General features: G+C 28.0%; 1 protein-coding gene across 2 annotated transcripts; it reads right to left on the bottom strand.

Annotated features, from left to right (window-relative positions):
* Positions 1-3943: 3943 nt before the first annotated feature.
* LOC132927687 (uncharacterized) lies at positions 3944-10920 on the bottom strand. Of its 2 annotated transcripts, XM_060992271.1 has the most exons (10): positions 10634-10920; positions 6264-6485; positions 5928-6137; positions 5797-5859; positions 5605-5715; positions 5313-5495; positions 4997-5146; positions 4648-4898; positions 4398-4557; positions 3944-4201 (listed from the first exon to the last, which is right to left on the bottom strand). In XM_060992271.1, exons 2-10 carry the CDS (start codon positions 6457-6459, stop codon positions 4074-4076), a joined length of 1452 nt encoding a protein of 483 aa, XP_060848254.1. In that variant the 5' UTR covers positions 6460-6485; positions 10634-10920; the 3' UTR covers positions 3944-4073. The 2 variants fall into 2 exon arrangements, with proteins under 2 accessions (XP_060848254.1, XP_060848253.1); XM_060992270.1 differs by lacking the exons at positions 3944-4201; positions 4398-4557; positions 4648-4898; ... (4 more) ...; positions 5928-6137; positions 10634-10920 and adding exons at positions 6547-8392; positions 8664-10256 and having other exon boundaries at positions 6371-6485.
* Positions 10921-13610: the final 2690 nt, after the last annotated feature.

Below are 13610 nucleotides of genomic sequence, written 5' to 3'. Positions count from 1 at the left end.
TAATTTTATTTACTATGATATGCATAGGGAAGACGTAATATGCACTACTCCGGTAGAAACGAATCGGTTTATGATTCATTAAAAATCGAAATATTGTACTACGACTTAGCCAATCATATCCCTGAATTCGTTAGGATGTCCCCTTTTTGGGAAATGCATTTTGGATACTTACAATTTGCATAAAGTGGTGGTGAGGTCGAGTTGTCCAGAAAATGATACTAATTTCAGGATTACAGCGTCTAAAACACTACGTTTAGCCACCAATACAAGTCCAATTCGACTACCAGGGGACTTAAATGTATTTGGGGTCATAGAGTAAGTCATTTGGAGTCGAGTGATATAGTTTTGAAAGCTGTAGTACAAAATTTTGATTTTTAGTAATTTTATTTACTATGATATGCATAGGGAAGACGTAATATGCACTACTCCGGTAGAAACGAATCGGTTTATGATTCATTAAAAATCGAAATATTGTACTACGACTTAGCCAATCATATCCCTGAATTCGTTAGGATGTCCCCTTTTTGGGAAATGCATTTTGGATACTTACAATTTGCATAAAGTGGTGGTGAGGTCGAGTTGTCCAGAAAATGATACTAATTTCAGGATTACAGCGTCTAAAACACTACGTTTAGCCACCAATACAAGTCCAATTCGACTACCAGGGGACTTAAATGTAGTTGGGGTCATAGAGTATGTCATTTGGAGTCGAGTGATATAGTTTTGAAAGCTGTAGTACAAAATTTTGATTTTTAGTAATTTTATTTACTATGATATGCATAGGGAAGACGTAATATGCACTACTCCGGTAGAAACGAATCGGTTTATGATTCATTAAAAATCGAAATATTGTACTACGACTTAGCCAATCATATCCCTGAATTCGTTAGGATGTCCCCTTTTTGGGAAATGCATTTTGGATACTTACAATTTGCATAAAGTGGTGGTGAGGTCGAGTTGTCCAGAAAATGATACTAATTTCAGGATTACAGCGTCTAAAACACTACGTTTAGCCACCAATACAAGTCCAATTCGACTACCAGGGGACTTAAATGTATTTGGGGTCATAGAGTAAGACATTTGGAGTCGAGTGATATAGTTTTGAAAGCTGTAGTACAAAATTTTGATTTTTAGTAATTTTATTTACTATGATATGCATAGGGAAGACGTAATATGCACTACTCCGGTAGAAACGAATCGGTTTATGATTCATTAAAAATCGAAATATTGTACTACGACTTAGCCAATCATATCCCTGAATTCGTTAGGATGTCCCCTTTTTGGGAAATGCATTTTGGATACTTAAAATTTGCATAAAGTGGTGGTGAGGTCGAGTTGTCCAGAAAATAGTACAAATTTCAGGATTACTGCGTCTAAAACACTACGTTTAGCCACCAATACAAGTCCAATTCGACTACCAGGGGACTTAAATGTATTTGGGGTCATAGAGTAAGTCATTTGGAGTCGAGTGATATAGTTTTGAAAGCTGTAGTACAAAATTTTGATTTTTAGTAATTTTATTTACTATGATATGCATAGGGAAGACGTAATATGCACTACTCCGGTAGAAACGAATCGGTTTATGATTCATTAAAAATCGAAATATTGTACTACGACTTAGCCAATCATATCCCTGAATTCGTTAGGATGTCCCCTTTTTGGGAAATGCATTTTGGATACTTACAATTTGCATAAAGTGGTGGTGAGGTCGAGTTGTCCAGAAAATGATACTAATTTCAGGATTACAGCGTCTAAAACACTACGTTTAGCCACCAATACAAGTCCAATTCGACTACCAGGGGACTTAAATGTATTTGGGGTCATAGAGTAAGTCATTTGGAGTCGAGTGATATAGTTTTGAAAGCTGTAGTACAAAATTTTGATTTTTAGTAATTTTATTTACTATGATATGCATAGGGAAGACGTAATATGCACTACTCCGGTAGAAACGAATCGGTTTATGATTCATTAAAAATCGAAATATTGTACTACGACTTAGCCAATCATATCCCTGAATTCGTTAGGATGTCCCCTTTTTGGGAAATGCATTTTGGATACTTACAATTTGCATAAAGTGGTGGTGAGGTCGAGTTGTCCAGAAAATGATACTAATTTCAGGATTACAGCGTCTAAAACACTACGTTTAGCCACCAATACAAGTCCAATTCGACTACCAGGGGACTTAAATGTATTTGGGGTCATAGAGTAAGACATTTGGAGTCGAGTGATATAGTTTTGAAAGCTGTAGTACAAAATTTTGATTTTTAGTAATTTTATTTACTATGATATGCATAGGGAAGACGTGATATGCACTACTCCGGTAGAAACGAATCGGTTTATGATTCATTAAAAATCGAAATATTGTACTACGACTTAGCCAATCATATCCCTGAATTCGTTAGGATGTCCCCTTTTTGGGAAATGCATTTTGGATACTTACAATTTGCATAAAGTGGTGGTGAGGTCGAGTTGTCCAGAAAATGATACTAATTTCAGGATTACAGCGTCTAAAACACTACGTTTAGCCACCAATACAAGTCCAATTCGACTACCAGGGGACTTAAATGTATTTGGGGTCATAGAGTAAGTCATTTGGAGTCGAGTGATATAGTTTTGAAAGCTGTAGTACAAAATTTTGATTTTTAGTAATTTTATTTACTATGATATGCATAGGGAAGACGTAATATGCACTACTCCGGTAGAAACGAATCGGATTATGATTCATTAAAAATCGAAATATTGTACTACGACTTAGCCAATCATATCCCTGAATTCGTTAGGATGTCCCCTTTTTGGGAAATGCATTTTGGATACTTACAATTTGCATAAAGTGGTGGTGAGGTCGAGTTGTCCAGAAAATGATACTAATTTCAGGATTACAGCGTCTAAAACACTACGTTTAGCCACCAATACAAGTCCAATTCGACTACCAGGGGACTTAAATGTATTTGGGGTCATAGAGTAAGACATTTGGAGTCGAGTGATATAGTTTTGAAAGCTGTAGTACAACATTTTGATTTTTAGTAATTTTATTTACTATGATATGCATAGGGAAGACGTAATATGCACTACTCCGGTAGAAACGAATCGGTTTATGATTCATTAAAAATCGAAATATTGTACTACGACTTAGCCAATCATATCCCTGAATTCGTTAGGATGTCCCCTTTTTGGGAAATGCATTTTGGATACTTACAATTTGCATAAAGTGGTGGTGAGGTCGAGTTGTCCAGAAAATGATACTAATTTCAGGATTACAGCGTCTAAAACACTACGTTTAGCCACCAATACAAGTCCAATTCGACTACCAGGGGACTTAAATGTATTTGGGGTCATAGAGTAAGACATTTGGAGTCGAGTGATATAGTTTTGAAAGCTGTAGTACAAAATTTTGATTTTTAGTAATTTTATTTACTATGATATGCATAGGGAAGACGTAACCCACATAACAAAAAGTGATTTTAAAATCATTTTAGAAATATTTTTCAGAAAATAATGAATATTTATAAAACATCGTTTAATGATCAACATATATTTTAAAAATAATTAGAAAATATTTTTTGGCCGAAAAAAATAGTCTTCAAAATATTTTTATTTCGTTTTCAAAATATTTTTTAAAATATTTTTAAAATATTTGCATAATTAAATTTTTAAAATATATTGTTAACGATATTTTCAAAATATATGATAATATTTTATAATCATTTTAAAGATAACTTCAAAATATTTATTAATTAGTAATTACTTAAACATTTATTGATTAAAATGTATGAATTAACCCTTTGTTATGGTGCATTATACTATATTATATAGTTCAAATACTAACTAATATTAGAATTATCATTATAAAACCCAATAAACTTATCTATACTATTGTATAATAGTACTGTAAATTAGATAATATTAAAAATAATATTTTGAATAAGAATAATAATAAACAATATTAGAATTAAAATAAACTTTTAATTGTATATTATAAGTAATTTACAATTTTCTTTTAGTAACTATACTGATGACAATTCTCTTATTGTTAGCTTATAAAATAAAACATTTAAAATTATGAATAATAACAATTAAAAAGAGTGATGTTTTTGTTGTTTCTTCTCTTCTCTGAATTTTGCATTTGCCATGAAAAACTTCATTGGCTTTAATATTTCTTGATCAGTGCAATTCCGATGTTTATGTACAATTCTTACAGTTTCTAAAATATTAAGTATATTTTGTTTTATTAATTATGTAGGCAGTATAATATAATTATGACACCTGCAGTGTTCTATTTGAATTTAATATCAGAATCTGAATGGTTCAATTTCATCATAGCAGCAAATTTTTATATTTATAAACAGTATTTAGTATATAAGTTATAATAATTATATAGTTTAAAAAAAAAAAATTACCAAATATGATAGAACAGGAATGTAAAGTAGCAAAGACCATTTTTTGTTTTTGTCCTGCATACGAAAATTTTGATAACAAATTATTATGAAATAACTTGGACATTATTTGTCGCGTCATATCTGAAACACTTTCACGTTCTAGTCTACTCAAGTAATGTATCTGGAAAATAATAAAAAAAAAATTACAATTTTTTAGTAAAATTTTTATTAAATGTATGTAAAATTATTGAAGATAAATTATTAAACCCACCACTTTCTGACGAAATTCTATGTCACCTAATTTTTCTTCAAACATATTCAGCTCATCAATATTTGTCATTGGGAATTTATAAATACTTTCATTGACAAAATAATTAACTTCTTTTGAGAAAGATTTATTTTGATTTGTATGAATATCACTCAACATATTTTCAATCCTATCAATTTTTATCATACAATTTTTCATATCATACTTGATGTTTGTAATAGAACGAGTCAAATTTATTAAAGTACTTTTTAAACCTGAAAAATTATTAATAATATTCAATTTTATATACATTTCACAAATTAGTTACATTATGATTTTGAATAATATGCAAATTATTTAATTATTTTGTTACCATCAATAGCTAAGACTTCGTTAGTATTAAGACTACAAGACATGGGTGACGTGTTAAAATCAACTTGAGTAGTAGCAACATCATCAATATTATGATCATTTATGCGCCAGTTTCCTGTAGGGGACTTAAGCAAATCTGTATTTATGTTTTCTGAAAGTAATAATAGTGAAGTACATAATTAATTCAAGGAAACTTTTTTTGATTTATACAAACAGAGATTAAAAATAAATTTATTGATGTATATATATTTTTTAATAATATAACTAATGTATAATTTTAATTTTATGTAAATGTAATAATGTAAGTTTGATTTTACCAAAATGTTTTGGAGACTGACTGACACGGCGATTACTATTACAGTTCCCATTTATGTTTTGTGACATTGAATCAAAATTTAGCTTTCTTCTTGAAAACTTAGTGGAACTTGAATTATTAATATCAATCACTTTCCATTTTCCTGATGATGGTGAGTTTAATTTAATAATATTTGAGCTTGGTCCTAAAATATAATGATAATAAAAATATAAATAACTTCATTCATATGTAGTTAGCAAACACAACAGTCTGTCTAGTTATGTGTATTCATTGAAGTATAATACTTTAATTACCATCAAGAGATAACTTTCGAGAAGGAGATCGATAAATATTGTTTTTTGACATGTTTTGTTGCTTATCACTCATTTTTACTTCAAAATGTTTTATTGGAGACTTCTTAATACCTAATAAAATTAAGTAAAGTTAATTAAATGAGTAATACTGTAATTAAATAACAAATAATAATCATAATTTGTTTATCTTACATGAATTCATAATTGGAAGACCAAATGTACGGTCAGTATCAGAGTCATCATAATCTGAATTGTCTAAAAAAAAATTATAAATATAACATTATATTATAATAACCATGTTTAATTTAATTTTTATTGTTTACCTGTATCAGCAATTAATTTGGGAGGACTAGATAGTTTTGGCGGTTGTATATGTGCGGAAAGATTTTTTCTTTTTTTTTTTAAATGAAAACTATTATCATCATCATCAAGTATTTTGCATCGAAATTTTCTAGTTTCTTTATTTTCATTTTCTGATAAATCCGAAGTAAAAGTTGCTTTACTACATTTTATTTTGGCATCTTTTAAACTTGCTGAAACCGTTTTAAAGCAATATATTATAATTAAGTATTAACTAACTATAAATAAAAATATACCTAATATTAATTAGACATTTTTATTGCAAATTAACTACTATATACACTTGAAAATTTACTTACCAATATCTTTTGCTAAAATACGAACATCATACCAATTAAAATCTGATGTATTAGGGTTTGTTTTTTTTTCAATCTGTTTTTTTGGATCTAAATTTCTATGTGGCCAAGCACAAGTAATTCCATCTTTTGACAGCCAATGAGATGGTACAACTTCAACTGCATTTTCTTTTTTGAATATTACTATATGATAAGTCATACTTAAGTTGAATGTACAAAATAAAACTGTAAACATAAAATTAAACTAATTTAGGTTAAGTACAAAAAAATATATTAAACTAAGTACCTTCGAAAATTTTTTTTTTATAAGTTTAATCATCATTAATTGAATGTATAATAGGCAAAGCTATTGTTTCATTACATTTTTCCAATAACATAACCTTTTTTTTAAAATTTTTCATTGGAATCCAACATAGTTCATTAGATAAATTATCAATAATATAAATATTAAAAGTATCTGAGCTTAGTGGTTCTTCATAAAATGGTTTTTTAGATTGGAATATTTTCCCAATAAAAACTACTTCATTGGTATCTTTGGTATGAGCTATGTTTAAGACTTTCATAATATTATTATCTATAGTTAATATAAATTGATCAGCTATACATGTTGTTTTAATTTTTGTATTAAGTAAATGGACAATTTTAAATTGTGGTGCTATTAAATCATTTAACATAGGTCCATTTGTGTGTTCATTTTTAAAAATAATTTCTGTATTAGTATTTTTAGGAGTATTTACATTTTTTTGTTCATAGAATCTTTTAATTATTTGTTGTAGTGGTTTATCGTGTTTTTTTATAATTTTTTTGAGGGACTTCATATAATTTTCAAAAGGAAACGCACTTATGTTGTCGATAGGGCCAAAATTGGTATAGTCATCAGAGATATGTAAAAGCCCATGAACATTATGCGAAATAAAATGTCTGCCATAGAGATTTTCAAAATTTTGAACAAAATATTTGAGTAAATTTCTAGCAAAATGTATGTACTTTTTTTTCATATTATCACTTAATAATATGGTCATAGCTATGTTAAGTGCCATGAAATGCATATAACAGTTGCTGTTTATGCTGTCTTTGAAAACGACCTGTCCAGTATACAAAAGGATTTGACGCAGTTCTGTGGCCTTAAATCTTGGTAATTCATTTAAGGCCCTGGGTTTTCGGGAAAAATCACAAGGGACACTCTTTTTAAATGATACCAATTGGTCTGATATTATTTTTACAACAGAACTAGGTATACGAACGTTCAATGGTCCTTTGTTCATCCATAATTGGATTAATTTTTTCATAATACCTATGCAAACAAGATGCATGTAATCTAACGCAAATGCATCAACAATATTTACACCAGGTAAATCTGATAAAATTGAGATTGTATTCCCAACATGATGTTCTTCATATTTCATACTGATGTAGTCGTCATGTGTGCGTTTTTTTTCACTACTTGCTGTGTATGGAAAACATGATCTATTTTTCAAATACTCGCCTTCTTCTATGCACCGGGTGCACGAATCATAACCACTGTGACCCTTGACTTTTAGCACAAACGACTTAGCCGGGGCGTCTAGAGAAAATCCATCGATTAAAACTTTAAAAATCACTCCATTAATATTAACTCCATTTGTCAATAACTCTTTAGCTTCTACACAAAATTGTTTTAAATATAAATTAGAATCTTCAGGCTTTTCATGGCCCCAGTATATACCAATTGGAAACACAGAATTCTTGAATGGGCGTATATACCCCAAAATGGGCCATAATTGACTTGCACTACTTTTTGAGATTGGCAAGCCATCAATGCCAATAACTATTTTGATAACATCTATATTATTTGTTGAAATAAATTTAAAATGTTCCAAAATAGCTGATTTCAAACCAAAATGGTAATATAAACCAGGATTTATTGTAGTTAAGCACTGTGTCTCGTTCATTTTTCTGGTATCTAAAATACTACGTGAATCTTTAGGAAGTTGTGATAATGTTGACACATTTTTCAAAATAACCAATAATCCATCCAAAGCATTATGATTTATGTTAAAATTTACTGCCCACTGACACAAATTACGCTTGAATAAATCACATTCATTAATAGTTTCAATTGGTTCATTAAATGCAGCATTATTCTCAGGAAACTATTAAAATAAAAGTTTAAAGATAATAAAATAGTAGGTAAAATACCTAAAAGTAGGATGGAGTTATTGTCACCTGGCACCTATATAGCCAGTTTATAACTTTTATTTAATTTGTATTTACCTTTAGTAAGATTTGTTATTAGTGTAATTTTGTAATGTAATAAGCCAGATAATAAGCGATATATAACCAGTGTCAATTATTATTTAGGTATATATTTTTGTTTAAAAACTCCATCCTAAATAAACTATGATTATAATATGATTCATATACATTACAAAATGTTGTTCCAGGACTGAAACAATTTTCTTCAATATTTTGTTTATAACTATTACATATTGGAGTACTGATGTTTTCTTCATAGTATTTGTTATGCAGATTATTAGTAATAAAATCATCATTCACATTCACTTCTTTACAATAAGTATGTTGTCTTTTCTTTTGCAATTTTGAAAAGTTAAGATCAAACTGCATAGATTCTAGCTCTTCCTTAACTCTTCTCCTTTTTGTTCTTTCACTTGTCATGATTTTAACAAAATTTTCAATTCTATGTGTCAACAAACCATAATCAAATAAGATAGGTGCATATGCACCTAAAGAAAATTTTCAAATATTGTTCAAGTACCTACATTGCTCATCGCATAGTTAAAAATTTTTAACAAGTATTTTCACAAAAGCTCAAAAAATAATTTGTTTTCAAACATTGACAAAATTAGCCATTACCTATATTATTTGTATTATTATTTTATTACATTTAAAATTTAAATTAATTATGTTATGAAACAGTTTCTAAATGTTTTATCCATCAATAATTTTTTTTATAATATTATGGGTAGCTAATCATATTATTCAGCTATCAACATACAATATTATTATATTAACATCTTATTTAAAGCTTTAGAATTTTAGATAGATAAGTAATTTATAAGTTCGAACTTATACTTAACTTATACTTATATAATGCATCCAGTAGTTCAAATAAAATAACTTAAATATTTGAAGTAGGTAATCATTCTAAATAATTGATTTAATAAGTTTAACATTATACCTTCCTACCAATAAAATATTATATTGTACTATGTTAAATTTGGTATGTATTTATTTTTATTTATTCTTCAAGAAGAAAATGTCGCCCATTAAACATAATATTATGTTCATGTGGAGGTTCATTAGTTCACAATTTTTAAAACAAATTCTTATAGGTAAACTATAAGTATAAAAAGTTATTTGAAGTTGGTATACAATAAAGAAAAGCAATCGTTATAAGTAAATTGATTTGTTAATACAATTAAAAAATTACTATACATTTTTAATAATAACTAATATAAAATATTGATGTAAATAATCTTTCTTTTTCTATATTTCTATATTAGGTACAATACATAAAATTGAGCAGTTAAATAGTAGGTTTACTATATAGAAACCATGAAACTAAACTCTTCAATAATTACTATAAAATCATCATATCCAATATAATATTCTAATTAATTAATTTAAGAATAGTAATGGAATAATCCTATATGTTTGATAGGATATCATATGTCTATTATTTTATCTCGTAGCAATTAGTGTAATTTATTTTAGAACAATTTTAAAAGAATTATTTTATTACCTAGCTATGTCCAATGTCTTACATTACTTATAAATTGTATATTTTTAGATCAATATAATACAAGTAATAGTACCTATATGTGAATTGTGTTTTAATGTTTTGTGCATGGTTGGCAGATACTTTGATTAGGTATAATATTAGATATTTGTCTAGTACTCTAGTATATATTATATATACAGTTAATTTCAGTTATTATACCTATACAGTTCAGTTTTAAAAGTAAGATTATTTTTGATAATGTAAAGTATAAAGGTACAAGTTTTGTAAAATAAGTATTAATTGTCTATACTTATAATATTAAAAGGGGTCACACAAAAATTATTATGTTGCATATTATGTTATTCCTAATTAGGAATTATTATTATTATTATTATTATTATAAATTAATTTATACATTATTATTATTAATTATTAATTATTACAATTTCATTCGAAAAAGTTCAATAGTAAATTTAATATTTTAAAACATTAAAACCCTATTAATTTACGGTCACATGAACACCAGTAGTCATACAAGTATACAATATATTATAGGTACCTATACAATTTGAGAATTACACAAATGACTGCCGGCGGTCACACGGCAGTCAATGTTATACCTATCTAATAAAATGAACAAGTTATAACTTACCTTATTTATTGTGGTCTTGAGTTTACTGTTTAGGTATTTATTAGTAAAAGAAACAGAAAAAAACAGCACGGCAATCGAGATAGTTTGCACATACGTCACGACAAAAATACAAAATGAACACCGATAACACAGAGTATAAAATAATATTATGCCAATAACTAAACCATGTTATTATATTATTTATAGAACAAAATGTCGTATAATATTATTATTATTATTATGATCAGTATTTCCGTGGCCGAAAATCATAACACAGGCACACGGCTATAAAGATGAAACTGATGAAAGAACGTTTCGTAACGTTTCGCACCACAGATGTAATTATAATCTCTTAAGTGGGGTCCATAGAACACTAAGATTTCCTCGTTTAATAGTATGTTTTTAATTGTCCTGACACAAGACAATGATTTGCTTCTGCTGTGCCACTGAACATTTGGCCTACAATCATGATTTATGAACGCAACTGGACCGAGGAACATGTAGTCCTTGTCATTAATACTTGATGTCACCGTCGAAAAGTCATTGACTCCTGGTATTAAAAATTGGTCGCTGACGGGATACAGTTGCCCGCACAACTCAAACAACACAATATTTTTAGGTATGTCTCTAATTGCCACCACCTTTGCACCTAATTTAAGCACATTAAATTAAGATTACTTATTAAAAATATATATATATCACTATAAATTACCATTAACTTCGCCAAACCGTTCGTGTCTGGCTATGGTATATGGGAGTGGTTTCAAACAAAAATCATCATAAATTCGTTTTTGTCTTTCTGTGATTGGAATTTCAGTATCTTCGAATTCGAATTTTCGAGTTTTGTTTCTGTGGGTCCGTATGCCAATTTTTTTGTCTAGTATCGTATTAAGGCAGGCGTCGTCAGCAACGCATAACACCGCAGCACGACGATCCTAAATTAAAATGTAAATGTAAATCATGGTAGAAATTGAGCCCGTTATTGTTAAAACGTTTATTGATAATAAACAAAAACAAAATATCCTTACACACTTCAATGGCCATTCCACATCAACCATGTTGTAATCTGCAATAACAATAACAATTATTAGATAAACTATTATCAACTCTTATCACACAAAAAGTGATTTGTCGTAATCATGCGCACGGTTTAAGATAGACTGATTGCGCGTCGAACGATAAATAGTGGCAGGAGAAATTGTTTTAAATTATAAGGGCCGTTTCACATAATATATAATACTCACATGGTGTCCGCTATCGTCGTTCAGTACAGATTGGAAAATGAATGGCAGTAAAATGTTGTGGTTAGTAGATAGTTCATGCATTCAACACACGCTGACAGTGTTGCCTCATGATTTCAAAAGTTAGGAATTATGTGCGTGGATGAAACGTGCTATCGTCAAAAAATCGAGAAAACTAAAGGTATACTAAAGGTATACATTCTAAATCCAAATTTAATAACAAATTAATTAATTTAACACATTTTATAATTATTATTGGAAGGTAGCTATTTAAATTAATTGCATATTATACTTAATAGCACATTATATCAGAATACTATAATTCAATCACAATTTCTGTATTGTCATAATGTAATAATAAAAACAATAACATAAAATCAATCACAATATCTTTTTTTTTAATAATATAATAATAAAAACAGTATTAATTAATTTTTTTTTTTGGATGCAATGTGGTTACTTCATATATTTCAATTCATATATACAATCATAATTTATTGTGACAAAATAAATATAATGAATGTCAATGGACAGACGAGATTTTGGTCGATCGGGCAAAACAGTGTGAACCTCCCGACCAGACAGTAAATAAAAACGGTTTATATCACTACTATTTAACGTCAAATAAATACGTCAAATGTCCCACTGTGTGATAATCAATGTTTCCTAATCAATTAGTTGATATCATTATTATAATGGAAAATAAAAATAAAAATGTGTTTTTGATAACTGATAGTAAATAATGTTATCAGTTAATTTTTATTTTTTTGTGATTGTTAAATTATATTTTTCGTTATGTTGTGTAATATTAAGATTATTAAAAAAATATTGAATGTGTACAAATGTAACAGTTTATTGAGGGACAATTGTAACATTATTCGTTATGAGTAGTTATTATTATTATTGATTATTGATTATCGTTATTGTGTAGTTAAAAATATTGTATTAGTGTTATTTGTATAAAATTGTAAATATTATTTACATTTACATTATTTATATTCCTCTGCTGCGACCGCACGTGTAATCATGCGGCAACGGTGTAATATGAGTTCTCAGATAGGTTAGTTAGTTAGAAATAACGAAAATATGTAAAATATTTAAATAGGAGTTTAAAAACTGCGATACTATAATGATTATAATAACAAATTTACTTTTTATTACATATTGATTTTCAACAAAATAATATTAATAAGACAATTAAATGTATGCTAACATAAAAATCATATATCACTTATAATCTATGTATAGCAAAAAGATTATACTTAGGAGTGTAACACTTGCGATGAATATATATGAAGAAAAAAAGCTTTAATCTTGGAAGAAATAAATGATTTTGTTAAAAATGTTACAATCATACCCAGTCTCCCCTACTATAGTTTTACAGACATGATGAAATGTTTCTAAGCGAACATCTTATAATTATATTTATATTTCTGATTCCTGAAATGTATTACAGTTAAATATCATATAATTTTTATTTAATTATTAATTATGATTTAAATAAGTTATAATATTTTTTAGTAACTCAACATACTGTGTGTTTAAATATTTATAAATTATAAGCCTTTTATATTTATGTTTCTATCTGATAACTCTAGGAAGAATATGCAGTGTGCTATTGTTGCATGCTGTGTCTTTTTATTTCTGCCATTTGGACTTGGAATATTTTTCATCAGTACATAAATTATTTCAAACATCACCTCAAACACTAAATCTTATTGTTGCTCAAACGTGGCATACAACAAAAGATATATAAA

Source organism: Rhopalosiphum padi, chromosome 3 (genome assembly GCF_020882245.1).
Source record: "Rhopalosiphum padi isolate XX-2018 chromosome 3, ASM2088224v1, whole genome shotgun sequence".
Lineage (NCBI taxonomy): Eukaryota > Metazoa > Arthropoda > Insecta > Hemiptera > Aphididae > Rhopalosiphum > Rhopalosiphum padi.
The sequence above is the reverse complement of the archived record's forward strand: the minus strand, read 5'-3'. Positions and strand labels throughout refer to the sequence as shown.